The sequence below is a fragment of the Dermochelys coriacea genome, chromosome 4, assembly GCF_009764565.3.
Source record: "Dermochelys coriacea isolate rDerCor1 chromosome 4, rDerCor1.pri.v4, whole genome shotgun sequence".
Lineage (NCBI taxonomy): Eukaryota > Metazoa > Chordata > Testudines > Dermochelyidae > Dermochelys > Dermochelys coriacea.
In genome coordinates, this window is record NC_050071.1 from 142,904,027 (window position 1) to 142,921,236 (window position 17,210).

At 45.5% G+C, this 17,210-nt stretch overlaps 1 protein-coding gene across 10 annotated transcripts in view; it reads right to left on the minus strand.

Moving 5' to 3' along the window:
* The window catches only part of DYSF (dysferlin), a 312,032-nt gene that overhangs the window by 58,625 nt on the left and 236,197 nt on the right, over nt 1-17,210 (minus strand). For 6 of the 10 annotated variants that reach the window (XM_043512839.1, XM_043512838.1, XM_043512841.1 and 3 more), the window contains 3 exons: nt 14,850-14,912; nt 3,868-3,966; nt 1,880-2,008 (listed from right to left, as the gene is read on the minus strand). In XM_043512839.1, coding sequence (XP_043368774.1) covers nt 1,880-2,008; nt 3,868-3,966; nt 14,850-14,912 — 291 coding nt within the window. The remainder of the gene's footprint in view (nt 1-1,879; nt 2,009-3,867; nt 3,967-14,849; nt 14,913-17,210) is intronic. The other 4 variants (XM_043512840.1, XM_043512844.1, XM_038399187.2 and 1 more) reach the window with 1 other exon arrangement.

Below are 17,210 nucleotides of genomic sequence, written 5' to 3' on the forward strand. Positions count from 1 at the left end.
CATGTTCTGATGGGCATGTGTAGGATGAAGGGATCTTGAAAGGTGTGTTGTGGGGGGTGTTGATCATTGTAGCAGTGAAGATATGTCTGCAGGTTTTACTCTGTTGTTCTAGCAGGGTCTGGTGCTGCTCTGAGTTGGTCGTCAGGTACCATCCCAGCCTGGAACCTATATAGGGTTTCATCAAACAACTACAACCCATACTTGATGGGTACCCCATCCTAAAGAAATCTTTCCTGAACCCCCTCTTCTAGCCTTAAAACAACCCCCAACCTCTGCAAGTTCATCATCAGAAGCAAGCTCCCCACAGACCAGGACATGCCAACTCAAAGCAGCACCAGATCTTGCTAGAACAAGATACAAAACCTGCAGCCATATCTCCCCTGCTATAATGATCAACACCAATGATTCATTACTCTGCTAGACACAAAAACCCATGGACTGAACAGAGACACTGGATTTCTGGCTTATTACAACAACCTGTAACCCACTAACACCCCTCTTTTTGTCCTATGACTGCAGAGGTGCTAACGGGCCATTCTACTTTGAATGGTCCCTCACAATATGTGCTAACTACTTACGCTAAATGACAGGTTTCAGAATAGCAGCCGTGTTAGTCTGTATTCGCAAAAAGAAAAGGAGTACTTGTGGCACCTTAGAGACTAACAAATTTATTAGAGCATAAGCTTTCGTGAGCTACAGCTCACTTCATCGGATGCTTTTTTCCACCAAATGCATCCGATGAAGTGAGCTGTAGCTCACGAAAGCTTATGCTCTAATAAATTTGTTAGTCTCTAAGGTGCCACAAGTACTCCTTTTCTACTTACACTAAACAATCTGTTCCACCTTGCCTTTATCTGTGAGGCTGGGAGTACTTTTCCCAGACCTGAAGAAGAGGTCTGTGTGGTTCCAAAGCTTGTCTCTCACCACCAGAAGGTGGTCCAATAAAAGATATTTCCTCATCCTCCTTGTCTCTCTAATATTCCGGGACCAACACAGCTACAACTACACTGCATACGACACTGCCATCTATCTTGGATGGTTTAGACACAAGAAATCCTGCATCTTGGCAGGGGATTACACTAGATGACCCTTGCAGTCCCTTCTAACCCTATGATTCTATGACAGACAGATTGTGTTTTAACTATTATAAAGCTCTAACTTTTTTCATCTCATTGTGTCTTGTCATTAAATAATTATCTGACACCCTCGTCGTCTGGCCCTCCATACTTCCCTGCAACTGTGAAACTTTAAACTGATAAAAATGGAAATAAATGCTTCAAACCCATAATTTCACGCACCTGTGAACATTTCAGTAAATAAAAATAGGGCGGGGGGGACAAACAAAATAAGCATTGATATTAGCTGCCGAAATTATAAAAAAAAATAAAAATCAAATTCTGCCAAGCCTCTCTCAATTGTAATCACTGGGTGTCATTGCAACTCGAGCAATAATAGCCCACCTAGCTTTGAACTAGCAAGCTCAGACACGGGTGCAGTGAAGCCACTGTACAAAGCCACCTGGAACCCTGGGTAATTATTCATGGGTTAGTCCTTGCTGAACGAGCTGCCATGGCTTCACTGCTCTGCGACCTACACTAGCTAAATTAGAGCTAGCTGGGGTAGGTCTACATGAGCTGAAATCACAGCCTGTGTTTGCAGTGTAGACACACCCATCGCATCCAGCATGTTAAGCACCAACTCTTGTCTACTCTGCCCTCTGCAACGTTCCCAACTTCTGTCAGGCCCGGGGTCCAACAGATCCTTCCCTGCTTTATAACAAAGAAATATTCACGGGCAGGCACTAGAGGGATTCGCTGCTAGTTTCCAGTTGATTATTGTTAGGTAAAGTGACTCTGGGTGTAAAGATTGGTTGTCGGACCTTGAATTCCCCCACCACCGAGGGATCTTCGTTAACGTCCTGTGTTCTGCCGCGGTAGAGCTTGAAGGTGTGGCAGAAGTCGGAGAGCCTCTCAAATTCCTCCATATTCTCCAGCTCTGTCTCGTAGACCTAAGGAGGAAAACCCCTCTGAGTAAAAGGATGAATTTCACCCATAAAGTACAAGGTGCACACCATCTGCAGAATACCATGGATGCCTCTGTATCGCCTTACTCCCAGAGCCCCAAAGAAAGTCTTTCAGATCACTATGGTAACAATGACCTTTCACGGAGCCCTTAGACATTGTCTGCAGACCCGCCCCCCAGGGGTCCGCAGACCACAGGTTGAAACCACTGACCTAGACTGTCCCTTGAGGCCAATGTGGGATTGTCACTCTCCAAGCACTTTGAGGTTTTAAATGACTCAGGGTATGCCCTGACTGCAATTAGATATCCGCGGCTGGCCCATGTCAGCTGACTCGGGCTCATAGGGCTGGCCAATTGAGGTGAAGCCATTTGGGCTTGGGCTGCAGCCCGGGCTCTGGGACCCTCCCCGCTAGCATGGGCCTAGAGTCTGGGATCCAGCCTGAGCCTGAACCTCTGCACAACAATGAAACAGCCCCTTAGCCCAAGCCCCGAGAGCCTAAGTCAATTGGCACAGACCAGCCGTGGGTTATTAATTCCAGTGTAGACCTATCCTCAAGCAACAGGGCTCCCGCTGCTTCCCCATGGAGGGTTTTTCACAGCCCAAGGGATCGCACCATTCCTGGCAGTCAGGCAATGATTTCTCTGTTTTAAATTCAACGGGGGTTGTTATGATACACTCGTCACTGTGGGATTGAGGATTTCATTCATCCCTCTTGTACCAGCCTTAACAATTCCTCTCCTTCCTTGGGATACACGCTCTCCTAGGCAGGTCATTTGTTCGGTTATAAACCAGACAGTCCTCTTTTTGGGTGGTTAATTGTTCTGAGCCCAGTGCTGAAACAAAACCAGTCATGGTTTTGTCCAGTTTCCGATGGGGGAGGTTATTTTGAAAGCGTGCCACTGCACCGCCATTGGTGTGATCTCGCAGACGCTGTGCACGTGAGACACGCCGGCGGGGGCAGGCCCATGGGTACAAGAATGACGAGTATTCTGGGAATGCATGAGTGGCCACCCCACACTCTTCTAATACTTGTAGACTGGTAGCTCCCTGCCACACCCAGCCCATAAGCCTCGACGCTGCAAACAGCTACTTGTGTGTACAGCTGGTCAAAAATTGTCCAGCTGTTGAAACTGTTTTTCATCAGAAATATGGCTTTTCAACAAACAAAATTTTTCTGAATAATGTTTGTTTTCTGGAGGAAATTTGGATTTTTCACCCTAAAAAAGGGAACACCCCTAAAGAGAAATACTTCAGTTAAGGAAGAGTGCCTTGGTGCCTCATGAGACTTGTAGTTCAATTGTCTCATGTCCCCCTTCTCTTCTATGGGCTGGGCTCCCCAGCCAGACTACATCCCCCATGATCAAGGACTCCCATGATGCACTTCCACCCTTCTCCAAGAGGGGAGACTGTGCATTATGGGACATGCAGTCCGACCAGGGAGCCAGATCTATAGAGGAGATTGGGAGCATGAGACACAAAAACTACAGCTTCCATGAGGCACCCTGGCAGCATTTCTGAATTGAAATATTTTGGTTGTTGGCCAAAATGTGCAGTACTTTAATTTTGTCCAAAAAAAGTTTTGGGTTTTTTGGGGAGGGGGTGGGAGAGGGCTCCACAACCAGCTCCACCCATGTGCTTAACTTTACTCATGGGAGTCATACCACGTCCCAAGGACCCAACCCAGCTCCCGCTGAAATTAACAGCAAAACTCCCACTGATGTCAGAATCAAGTCTGGAAAAAACACCCCTCTACTGGCACTCCCCTTTTAAAATAAATCTCACTCCACAGACAACCAGTATCAGCCAGCTGCTGCAAGGCCTCAGCCACAAGGAGATGAAGTTACCTTCAGTGTGTCAAAGCCCTTCTCTAAATAGCCGCCGCATTTCTCTCTTTCCCCTGTTGAAGCGTAGAACTTGCTCCACCAGTCGATGAACTCTTCCTCCTGGAGGAGGGGGAAAAAAATAAAGTATCTCCCTTGGGAAACCACTCAGCAAAAACCATGCCATTTAACATAATCGCTATGGTTGATATTCGCCCCTGTGCAGAGAGCCAGCACAAAACCCTTGCACCCAGTGGGTGTTACACGTTCCCCTTTGGGCCTGAGCCACAGAACAGCGAGGCTGTGGCCTTGTCTACACTAAACAGGCTCTTCTGATACAGCTCGACCAGTATAGCTACACCAGCCAAGCCCCCTAGTGAGGACGCAGTGTGCGCCAACAGACAGAGTTTTCCTGCCGGCATAGTAACACCACTTCCCCAAATGACTTTAGCTATGCCCAAAAAAGAACTCTTTTGTCAGCATCGCTGCATCCACACCTTGCCACTGTAGTTATGTTGGCAAGGGGGTGTGGTTTTTACACACTCCCGACCAGCCAAACTCCGTAGTTTGGACTTGATATTTTACAGAACCTGGCTCTTTAGCCCAAGCTGTATAGAGTCTTTCTTTTAGCTCTGAGGGTCCCTGGTTGCTAGGTCAATCCCCAGTACGGTGGCCAAGACAGAGGTTGTCAGACAACACTTAGGCATTCAGGACTCTAAGTGGTGCCTAAACCTCTCGGCACAGCGGTGAATCTCACCCCAGGAGAGGGTCAAAGCTGTTCTGGAGAAGAAGCCATCAGAATTTGTTTCCAGATGGCAGCTTTTTGCCAATCTTGGTGGCCCTCCGCTGGGGATCTCCATGTAGAAGGAAGGATGGGTTATAATAATAGCCCCCAGACCAACAGGGCCACATGTCTCAGAATGCTGAGGATATGTGCTGGGATATCTCATAAATAAAACCTACCCCCAACTCTAAGCTTAGGTTGTAAACTTTCTGGGGATGGAACTGCATTTTTGTTCTGTTTGTACAGCGCCTAGCACAAGGAGGCCAAGGTCCATACCTGGGTCCCCTAGACACTACCAGAGTACTAACTAGATCCCTTAAAACAAACCTTGACCCCAAGAAATTCCACCTCTCTCTAGAAGAATGTAACAACCATACAGATCTATACAATAAACAGAAATCACCAATCTCATAAGCCTAGACTTTTGAAGGTGAGTGGCAGGAGACTCAAAGCCAGTAAGGAGATTGCACCTCATCAGTTATGTAAACTGGGAGGGCTAATGGGCTTTCAGGACTGCGGATATTATTCCAAGGAGAAAGCTGGCTGTCGGGTTCAGAAAATATATATTATTTTATTATAAGTGCACAATTTTGAAATTTATGCAAGCAAAGATGAAGGGGCTTTGACCGTGATTCATGAAACATTCCTGAAAACTAATGATGTCTTATTTTAGAAGTCCACAAAATTCCATCACACTGACCTAATGGAGGAATCATAGTAGAGGTTTATTGGATTTAGATTTTAAGCCAACAGTGCAGGCTTCAAATTGCTGTCTTGAATAGACAGTGTCTTTAATCGCAATATTACATAAATTAGCTCTGAGGCCTCTGCTGCCTCCTTTTTTTCAAGTTTTGCCTTTCATCACTCCCCTTGTTTTATTGTTTAAAAATCTACGTCCTAACCACCCTGGCTTTATTATGACATTCCACAAGTACCAAGTTACAAAGAAAGCACTTAAACTAATCTCATGACTTACCCACGGTATCTTCTGCAGCCCCAAGACAAAGCATTTGGTTAGATATTTTTGCTGATTTCTACTGATGTTACAAAAAGAAGAAGAAGAAAAGAAAAAAAGCCAGAGGAAGCAGCTGGAATGTTAATAGCGAAGGACATTAATCGTTTTGCCTGCAAATGGAAAAGCCAGTTAAAGCAAAGGACCCAATACACAAGTGACTGGATAGGGGGATTTGATTTAATCATCAGGCAACAGCCAAAAGCACTTTAAGAGTCTTATCTGGGAAGCCGGGCTGTGTACTGGTCAGAGGGCAGGACTGGGAGTCTGGGTTTCTATTTCCAACTCAGCTACTGACTCAGCGGGGGTGGAATGCATCTCCTGGGCAAAGATCCAGCATCGGGCCAAGGAGCCACTGGAGTTGCCCTTAACCCGACAGCAGACATAAGTGGGACATTTACCATGTGCTGGGCCTCTGTCCTTGGGTACATGGCCATGGGCAAGTCACGTACGCTGAGACTTTTCACAGCTGGATGCCTCAAGTCAGGCACCATGATCCATAGACAGACACCACAGTAAGGCCCTGATTCTGATGGGAGCTTTGCCAATGATAACAGTAAGCATCAGATCAAGCCCTAAGTGACTTAATTTTTCAGACATGCTGAGCCGTCACGACTCTTATAGCTGTCAGGGGAATTCACTGCTCTGTGTCTCCATTTTGGCCTCCCTCATCTGTAAAATGGGGATAATCTTTACCTACCTCACAGCGATGCTCAGGTGAATTGGTTAATGTCTAGAAAGTGCTGAGATCCCTGCATAAGAGGCATTAAAGAAGAGCACACACGAATCTATTTAGCTCAACCTATTTAGCTTAACAAAGAGAGGTTCATGGGGTGACTCGATCCCAGTCTATAAATACCTACATGGGGAACAAATATTTAATAATGGGCTCTTCAGTCTAGCGGGCAAAGGTTTAACATGATCTGATGGCTGGAAGTTGAAGCTGGACAAATTCAGACTGGACATTTTTCACAGTGAGTTTAATTAATCACTGGAACAACTTACCAAAGGTGGTGATGGATTCTCCATCCCTGGCAATTTTTAAATCAAAAGATCTGCTCTAGTTCAAATAGGAATTAATACTGGAAAATCCCCTGGCTTGTGTTATGTAGGAGGTCAGGTTAGATTTTCACAGCGGTCCCTTCTCACTTTACAGTCTAACAATCCATTTTATTTTACCAAGCGACATATCAGAAGGGAGTACTGTGGTAAGGCAAATTGAAGGGTAGTGTTAAAGAGAAATTAATTAACATTCTAAGAAGGTCTAATAAATATCAGCGTTTTACAAACACATGGCACTTTGCACCAGAGGATCTCTAAGCCTTTTTGAGACTAAGGCCTTGATTCAGCAAAGCGCTCAAGTATGTGCTTAATTTTAATCACAGTATTGAAGTCTATGGGATTTAAGTCTATACTTAAATTCCTTCCTGAATCAGGGCTCAAGTTCAGCCCTGTGGAAAGGGCCAGCCAAAGGCATATGTGCCCTAAAATCCTACTTAAGCCCTCAAAATAAGACTTAAAAGGGACTTAAAAGAGTACATGGTCTTTGTGCAGGCCCTCAGATAGGGGTGTGTTTCACTCTACAGATGTGAATGAGCTAAACCTCACAACCTCCTCTGAGATAGATCAATATCATTATTAGAGCTGGTTGGATGGCTTTTTGATAGACAGGCTAAGGGACTTGCCCAAAACCATACAGGGAGTCTGTAGCAGGGCCAGCAATACAGCCAGGAGCCTTGATATGCAGTCCCCTGCTTTAACCATTAGACCCCACTCCTCCCTGTATGAGTACACTTAATCATGGTCTAATAAGTAAACAGTATCATTAAAGAGACAAAAATCAGTTCTTTGCTTTCCAACCTACCGAAGTCTAACATCAGGTGGATGTGTTTCCCGTTATGGGGGATGGCATGTGTGAGACCTAACACTGGATGGGAACACAGATTGTGTTAGGGCTCAGTAGGGCCAGGCCAAGAGATGTTGTGGCTTACTTTTAAATGATCCATGCAGGCAATTCTTTAACTGCTCTGTGTGAAATCCCCTCCTCCCCCCACACACAAAAAGCTCCCATTCACTGTTAAAAGCAGCGTCACACACAGCCCTCACCCTCAAGCATCATGCAGCAGGTTACCCCTATGCATTGAAAATGTCAGGGCTGGAGGTTACAGCCGTTGCTGGGACAGGGCATGGAGGCATATCAACCACACTGATATCAATAGAGTTACACCAGTGATGAATCTCGCCCATGGACCAGACCTCTGATCCTAGAAGATTCCCACAGTTCCCATCACGGAGCAGCAAAGGAGCAGCCAGAAGATGGGCAGCAGCCTGTCATGTGCTCCCATCAGTCTCCCTTCTGGCTGATCATGCACCACACACAACACAAGTGTATTGGAGCCTGTAACAGGGTGGCTGGCACCTGCTCCCTCCAGGTGTCTATGGACGGGAAGTGTCCCTTTTTATAGCCCTGCACCCAGAATTCCTTGCTATCCCAACCTCCATTCTAGGCTGCAGTCATTATAGACCTGGGCTTCTCCTTAAAGAGCCAGCACTCTGTTACAGGGTCATTCCACCCATTCTCGTATCACCTTGGTGGATCCTTTAGGAAAATGAAGCAATGCCAGTGCTGTACATGCAGCAGCACAGACGTGAGGGTGAAGAATTAAAGAGGAGGAAAATCCTGCTCATCCTTCTTCAGGCAGTGAAAAATGTGTGGTGGGAGGGTCGGAGTTGTGACGTTACACTCCCTATTCTTTATGGAAATATGATTATGATATGGATATGACATAACTGAGATGGACTTGACGCAAGATGGCTCATGTAAGGTACCATTGGAAAGGTTATGGTTTACTGAATGTGATTATCCAATTTGTATGCCTCTATCATTTCTGTATCTGAAGTTAGGAATATTGACCATGTTGCTGTATTTCAAATGTGCTGTTTTGGGTGTCACACACAACTAGTCCTTTAGGTACAATAATGAAAAAGCCAGACAGGACTGATTGCCCATTAGGAAGAAACAACAAGACTGAAGATACTAATCTCTCTCCTTCCTGAGAGTCTTCCTGGGACTAGTTGTGACACTACTAGGTCAGGTGGTCCTGCCACCTGGTACAAAACTCTATCTTGGACTTCCAGTAATTTTCCACTCACAGGAGCGGGAGGTCAAGTTTGGAAACAAAAGACTTCCCACCTTATGTAAATTCTATTTAAGGCTGGGAGGGAACGCATTCCAGACTCTCCTCCATGGACTACCCAAGGAGAAGGACTGCTGAAAGAACCTGAAGGGACAAAAGAGACTAACCTGAAGGGAAAGGCAAGGGTGAGTCCAGACTGAGACAGGGGTCCAGTCAGTAAGAAGAAATAACTAGAACTTTGAGCTACAGAAACTCTGCATGCTGCCTAATTCAACATTTAGGGTGAGAAATTACATTCCACTGAATGCATCCGATGAAGTGAGCTGTAGCTCACGAAAGCTTATGCTCAAATAAACTTGCTAGTCTCTAAGGTGCCACAAGTACTCCTTTTCTTTTTGCGAATACAGACTAACACGGCTGCTACTTTGAAACCTGTCATTTTGTAACCTGTTTCTTTAGTGAATCAAGCTTAGTTTGCGTGTTTTGATTTATTTGCTCAGTAATCTGCTTTGTTCTGTTTGCTACCCCTTTAGCCACTTAAAATCTGCCTTTTATAGTTAATAAAATTTGTTTTGTTTATTATTACACCCAGTTTTTATAATTTCTAACTGGGGGGCGGGACAAGAAGTTGTGCATATCTTCCTCCACATTGAGGGAGGGGCCAATGTATGAGTTTGCGCGCTGCAGATTTTTCCATACAGTGCAAAACAATATACGTTTGGCTCTTCACTCCAAGGGAGGTGGGCATCTGAGTGCTGGGGCAAGTCTCTTAAGCTAAGTCTTCCCAGATCTGATCACAGTGTCTGTGTCTTTCTGCAGGGAGGTGTGGCCTAGCCTGTGTGTGTGCTGGAGGAGGCTTAAGAGCCTGGCTCAGCAGGACAGGCGGGCTCAGTGGAATCTCAGCACATCAGGTGGCATCTTGAAGGGGTGCAACCCATCACAGGAGTCTCCAGCCCCCAAATTATTTAAGGCTAGAGATGTGAAATGATCATCTCTGGGAATTTCAGGCAGCATTTCTTCTTCCCCACTGTGTCATTAGTTCTCCACCTTGAATGTTTTGCTTTCTTGCCCAAATTTGGACAAAATGGATATTTGTTTGGACCTAAACAATGCAAACATCTGGAAACAGATGAGGGAAAGAACATTAGAACGGCCACAGTGGGTCAGACTAAAGGTCCATCTAGCCCAGTATCCTGTCTTCCGACAGTGGCCAATGCCAGGTGCCCCAGAGGGAATGAACAGAACAGGGAATCATCAAGTTATCCATCCTCCGTCACCATTCTCAGCTTCTGGCAAACAGAGTGTAGGGACACCATCCCTGCCCATCCCGACTAATAGCCGTTGATGGACCTATCCTCCATGAATTTATCTAGTTCTTTTTTGAACCCTGTTACAGTCTTAGCCTTCACAACATCTTCTGGCAAGGAGTTCCACAGGCTGACCATGTGTTGTGTGGTAGAAATACTTCCTTTTATTTTAAACCTGCTGCCTATTAAACTTCCTTTTGTTTGTTTTAACAGCTTCTCTCCAAAAGTCAGCTAGGCCAGGGGCACTGTGTTGACAATGTGCACTGGCGTCGGTAATGGTCCTGGTTCTGCCCCCCCGCATTAGGGTTGCTTTGGGCTGTGTAAACATGTGTGCTTACAACCAGAAAAGTGGGAGGGGAAACAGAAGGTGAGAGCGGGAAAATGGCTTTTCTGAGGACACACACCACAAAAGTGATAGAGCCAGAAACAGAGCCATTGCTGTGCCTGCTCCATTGGACCACCCGGCTTTGATGGCATTTGTGAGGCTGCACAGAAGCATAAAGCACCCAGGCTCACACATCACACTGACCGCTTACATGTCATAATACGTCCCCTGAGGAACTTGACTGCCGTCACCTGCTCTACAAACCAATCCAGAGCGTCGGAGCCTCTGTAGCGTTTCCCTCCAGATTCCATCATTCTCTAGCGCCACTTCATGTCCTCTGCCAAAGTGGCACAATGTGATGTGCACAATGCTCGAGGGAGCAACCACAGGAATGCTGAGAGGGAGGGCTGCACCTTGTTTCAGAGCGGGATATCAGCTATCAGTTTCAGCTGTAGATATCTGATCCCGACAGCTCGTCCAGCTAATAGTAACAGGATAAGCCGTAAAATATGTGCTTTGATTTGGAAGTAGCAAACACAGCAAATAACCAATTATTCCAAATAGTTTACAGATTTCAACTCTTCTTTTTTTTGGCCCATGTTCTCCTCACTAGCTTGTCATTGGATGAGTTATTTGTATTTGTTACAACTAACGACACAACTAGCCAACAAAATAAAAAGCCTTGTAATGATTTGGGCAAATAGCTTGGGATCGCTCCTTCTGCTCCAAATTATCATGATTATTTTATATTACAGTAGCGCTTAGAGGCCCCAACCAAGTTCAGCATCGCATTGAGGTGGGTGCATAGTGAGAGACAGCGTGGCCGCAAACACCTTACAATCTAAACTGACCAAGGTGGGCAGAAAGGAAGCACTGTCAGGTCCATTCTACAGGTGGGGATGCAAGGCTCAGAGAGACAATGGGTATGTCTACACAACTGTTGGGAGGTGTGACTCCCGGTTCGCATAGACGTACATGTGCTAGCGCCTGCAAATAGCAGGGTGGTCACAGCAGTGCGAGCCCATCGGAGACTCTAGGCACATATTTGGTCGCTTAACCTGAGCCACTGCAGTCACACTGCTATTTTTAGGCACCAGCATATATACATCTCCTGGGAATCATGCTTCCCAGCTGCAGTATAGATGTACCTGGAGATCAAACAGGCAGTGTGTGAAAGAGGCAGGATCTGAACTCAGATCTCCTGAATCCCAATCCAGTGCCTTATCCACAAAACCACCCTTCCTCTCAATCTGATCCCCCTCTGGATACATGTTCTTTAAAGCTCACCTCTATATAAATCCATGGTACGCCCACATCTTGAATACTGAGTGCAGATGTGGTCGCCCCATGTCAAAAAAGATATATTGGAATTGGAAAAGGGCAACAAAAATGATTAGGGGTATGGAACAGCTTCCATATGAGGAGCGATTAATAAGACTGGGACTTTTCAGCATGGAAAAGAGACGACTAAGGGGGGATATGATTGAGGTCTATAAAATCATGACTGGTGTGGAGAAAGTAAATAAGGAAGTGTTATTTACTCCTTCTCATAACACAAGAACTAGGGGTTACCAAATGAAATTAATAGGCAGCAGGTTTAAAACAAACAAAAGGAAGTATTTCTTCACACAACGCACAGTCAACCTGTGGAACTTCTTGCCAGGGGATGTTGTGAAGGCCAAGTCTATAACCAGGTTAAAAAAAGAACTAGATACATTCATGGAGGATAGGTCCGACAATGGCTATTAGCCAGGATGCGCAGGGATGGTGTCTCTAGCCTCTGTTTGCCAGAAGCTGGGAATGGGCAACAGGGGATGGATCACTTGATGATTCCCTGTTCTGTTCATTCCCTCTGGGGCACCTGGCATTGGCCACTGTCAGAAGATAGGATACTGGGCTAGATGGACCTTTGGTCTGCGCGACTATGGCCATTCTTATGTTCTTATGTGTTTCCTTAAAGGCCCATTGGGCCTCATTTTTCACTCACCTACACCAGTGCAAACTGGGATAACTCCACTGAAGTCAATAGAGCTCTACCGGTGCCAAAATGGTGTGAATGGAGAACCAGGCCCATTCAAGAAAACAAACAAATGCTCTTCTCTCCTGGTCCAATCCTGCAAGGTGTATGGGGGAGAATTTAAGGCTCAAATGGAAACTGGAGACTTTCAGTGAGAATTAGGTACCTAGCTACCTTTTGTGCCTTTGACTTCCTTCCCCTCAGCACCCCCCACTGAAATCAGCAAGAGGGAACAGGGCTCAGGATTGTCAAACAATGAAAGGAAAGTGCTGTTTAGTGTATTAGGAGAGTGTGTCTGTGAATTCAGAGCCAACAGGCATTTCCAAAGGGATTAGCAGCCCCTGACGTTCATAGATTGTATGGCCAGAAGGAACCACTATGATCATCTGATCTGACCTCCTGCATAGCACAGCCCAGAGATTTCACCGAGTGATTCCTGCACCCAGCCCATCACTTCTGTATCTTCCTAGTGGGGGAAATTCACAGCCTCTACACCAAATTCTAAAGCAATAAAAGGCCCTGTTTTTGTGCAAAGATCCTTAGCAATAAAGAACAGGGAGACATGGAGGGTCAAATACATGGGGTGTGAGCGGTGCAGCTTTGAAAACAGAATGGATTCCAAGGTTTTCCCTGAGAGGCGTCAGCAGGGCTTTAGATTGTGAGGTTTATTATATTTAATCACATTCTTATAGGGTTCCAGCACACAGCAATGGAATTGGTTTATTGCAGCCTAATATTCTATGGCTTTTATTTTAAATTAATGACTTGCAGCATTTTTTTTCTTTTCAAAATTTTACTTGAACTAAAACGAAAACATATTCACCTAAATTAAAGATGTTGATGAACAGGGGAGGGAAAAGACTATTTATGGACCTTTGTTTCCATATTCTAAATCCTAGCACAGCCACCCATTCTCCTTTCTGCATGGAGAAAGGAAACCACTTTGGGGAAAAGATACATTTTCCGGGCATAAAAAATATATTGGGTTTTAAAGGTAACTGTTCATTCAACAGGACAGATGGATCTGTGTAAAGGATATGTGAACACAATGTACATGACACATTGTACCATATCTGTATAGATGCCACAGAAGCAAGAACCTACAATGCAACAAATGGAACATATTTCATCAACTACCTGTTCAGTACAGCCTGCGGAAGCTCATCTCGGTCTCTTTTAGCAGTAGAATTTGAACCTAGCCTTACCAAATCCAAGGGAATTTATTGTGCCTAATCCCAGAGAAACACAAAGTTTAGATACAGACTCAGATCTGAATGTCTTCAAAGGCTTTGGCTTTGGGATTGGGTTTGGCCCTTCTTTGTCGTATACATGAACACATATTGAAGCAGGTGAGGGCAGTGTTGGTCGGGAGGAATTAATTGGATTTATTCCAGTTAGGGAAATGGAAAGCAATGCAGCTAAATTCTGACTTCAGGGGTGCATGGGAAATTCTTGTTGACTTCAATGGAAACAGAAATTGTCCTATAGTTTATAGGTCAAATTCAACCATGGTCTAAGCAAGTGAAATTTCATCCTGACATAGAACAGGACCACTGCAGGTCTACAAAGCTACATCTTGTGGCTATCGACACAGATCAAGGGACACAATTTTATCACCCTGTCTGGCAACATTAACTACGCAAACTTTTGATTTTGCAAAAAATTCAAGGTGGGAACAAGATAATCCACTTTGTTACAAACGGGTGAGAGGCGGAATGATTTTACACCTACCGCAGGCCCTCCCTCCACACAGCTCTAGCCCTCATAGCACTACTCTAGACCCGGGGGACCAAGATTGCCCTGAAAATCCATCTATAGGCTGCTGCCTTCAAAGCACTTAGGCTGAAAATCAGTCCAGTGCAGTGGACCAGCACCACTTGTCTCTACACGGCTTATGTCCCACTTAAGACCAATGCTGAGGGCTTAAATGGTGCCTAGGTCTCCTATTAGTCCCCTGAACAGGGATGGGTTTCAGCCTGAATAAGATTATAAGCTCTTCCCACAAATGATGAGAAAACATACCACTTTGACAAATGAACTGGGTAAATAAGATCTTGACCATCACGAACTGCCATGCAGGATCTGGATAATTGCCACCTAATACCACATCTTGGACTCAAAACCATATCCCTTCTTCTTCACAAGGCCAGCCCTCCAGAACATGCATAACTGGGCACTTACAATCAGAATAGGAGGGAGGATACTTTCTGGACATCCTCCCCAACCCCACCTTGGTTTCTTTGACTTTAAGGGAAATGATTGACCAAAGACAAACATGCCAACAAACTGTCACTTTTCTAGCAGATCAGAGGAATCTTTTACCAAAAGCCCTGGTCCAATTTTTGGAGATTTTTTTTTAAATGATAGTCTTTATGAAAACCCAGGCAACCCACTTAAGTAAGTTAGAAATGAAGCAATACATACATGGAGATCGGCCCAAGAAGCTGGCATGTTAATTAGAGCGGAGCTGGTCATGCCCTCTGTAAGCTACAAATTAAAATGACTGGTTAGCAATGGGGTTAGGGAAACACAGTTCAACAAAATGACAAAAGCAAATTTTAGAACAAAATTAAGGAATCAAAACAATGCAAAAGCCTTCCGAATAACAGAGCCACATTCTCCTAAGACTGGACTCTGCCAGCATGAGGGGAGGATATGGGCCATGATCTGTAATCATTTCCATAGCTATTTTTAGGATAAGCTAAAATGTTCAGGAAAATCCAAATCTGAGCAAAACAGCAGGGTTTGTGGGGGTTGGGGTTGGGTAGCGTTAAGTGAATTTAGTGTTGGGGAAAAGAGACAGATTGACAGTCCTGGAGACTGAAAGTTTCCGCATATGGATCAGGGACAGCACAGACAATTGCAGGCCAAATGTCCCTAGTGTTGCCTTACCAATGTGCCTTCCTTGTCTTCACTAGGAAAATCAGAGTACAGCCCAGAGGAGTGTGATGAACACCTTGTCAAGCACAACTTTGCTGTCAGTGTGGCTGAGGACTGGTCAGGTCTCCGGTCACCACCAGTTCCAGGGTTCCACAGGACTGCATCCGAAGAAGTGGTTTTTTTACCCATGAAAGCTTATGCCCAAATAAATCTGTTAGCCTTTAAGGTGCCACCAGACTCCTTGTTGTTTTTATGGATACAAACTAACACAGCTATTCTGATAGAGGACTGGTCTGTTCTCCTGACCAGCTGACACAGTGTTCAGTTCCTGTCTATGCTGAGAGCTGAGTTGTGGTTAACATCATGTTAGTTAACATGACCTCTTGAGCTTGTGCTCTAACGTCACCTAAATTTCTAGCACAGATGAGCCTGAGTGTGAGGGACAAGCGTTCGGTCTCCAAGGCCCAGTATCCTTGTCTTCTCTGATGAGATTGGGGGCCAGTAGTAGTGGGGTTTTGTATGACTGTCCACCGGAAACTACACTGAGACTCACACTATGTAGAAGCTATGAACAAGGCTGGAAATTGTTATAAATACTGTCTCACGCATGAAACAAGATGGCAGCTCACCCTGTCAACACACAGAACCAGGGGTGCTGAAACAATTTTTACAGTGGGAGTGCTGAGAGCCATAGAACCAAACTGTAAATCCTGTATATGATGGAAATCACTTTAAGTCCGGGGGTGCGGCAGCACCCCCAGGACTCCTAGTTCCAGCATGTATGCACAGAACCTGAAATGAAATGAGCTACATTCACTGCTGAGGCCAATGGTGTCAGTAGGAATAAATCAAGCCCAAAGTGTTTTAGCACAGGCGATTAGGAAACTCATGAGCCAGATCTGTTCTAAACAAGCACTGAATGGAGCTGCTTGTCCTTGGCCAACAAACAGCTGTCCGGCAGGTTGTTTAGATTGTCTCTTCTCCATCATAGCTAATGCAGCAGGCTGAAACTGGACCAACATCTCAAAAGGAAGAAATGTCTGAACTGCACGTTTCTTTTGGGGGTGAGAAATGATGGGACAAGCAATGGGAGACGCTCACCAAGAAACAATGTATTGACTTGAACATCAAGCTGAACTTGACAAATTTCCCATCAAGCTCATGGTTTAAAGTATATTTCAACCCAGTTACGTATTGTTGCCAATGGCCCCTCACTGTCCATGGAGTGAAGCATCCAGGGTGCTATAAAGGGGGGAAGACTATAATAACTGTGACACGTTGCGTGAGGCTGATTCTAGAGCCAGAGTCTAGAGTGGAATCCCACTATCTGGGCTCAAGCCACAAAATTTGGATCCAAACCCAGGCTTCCAGAGCATCTGCAGCTGTTCAGGATCCACGGGTCTGGCACAAAGAGGGAGCCCATCCCCCCACACTAAACTGGAAAATCACCAATGCTGTAAGCAGGGACTCAGATTTGGGCTTTGATTTCAGCCCACCTCCCACGAGCACCCTGCAGGTTTATGGCAGATGAAACTCCAACTGGGAGCCTTGTGATCTGTTACCCATCAGCTACACCAGGGGAGCCAAGATTCTCTTTCCCACTTGGCTGGGCTGGTGGTCAGAGCATGTCTCAGCTGAAAAGCACCATGGGGCTCAGATTTCCAAATGTGCTCAGTGCCCACACCGGGAGGATGGGGCATATTTCAGCTCCCATTGAGGGACCTTAGATGACTTTTAAAAGAGCCCACTGAGAACAAGACTGCTGGGGGGCTGGAAATCTGGCTGCTCTACCAGGTGTCTAAATGGACACTGGGCTCTTCTGGAAAACCTGGCTGACAAATGTGGGTGTTGAGTCCTCGTCAAAGTTCGGGCCCATGAGCATCTGGCAGAAGTGTAACTGGGCAC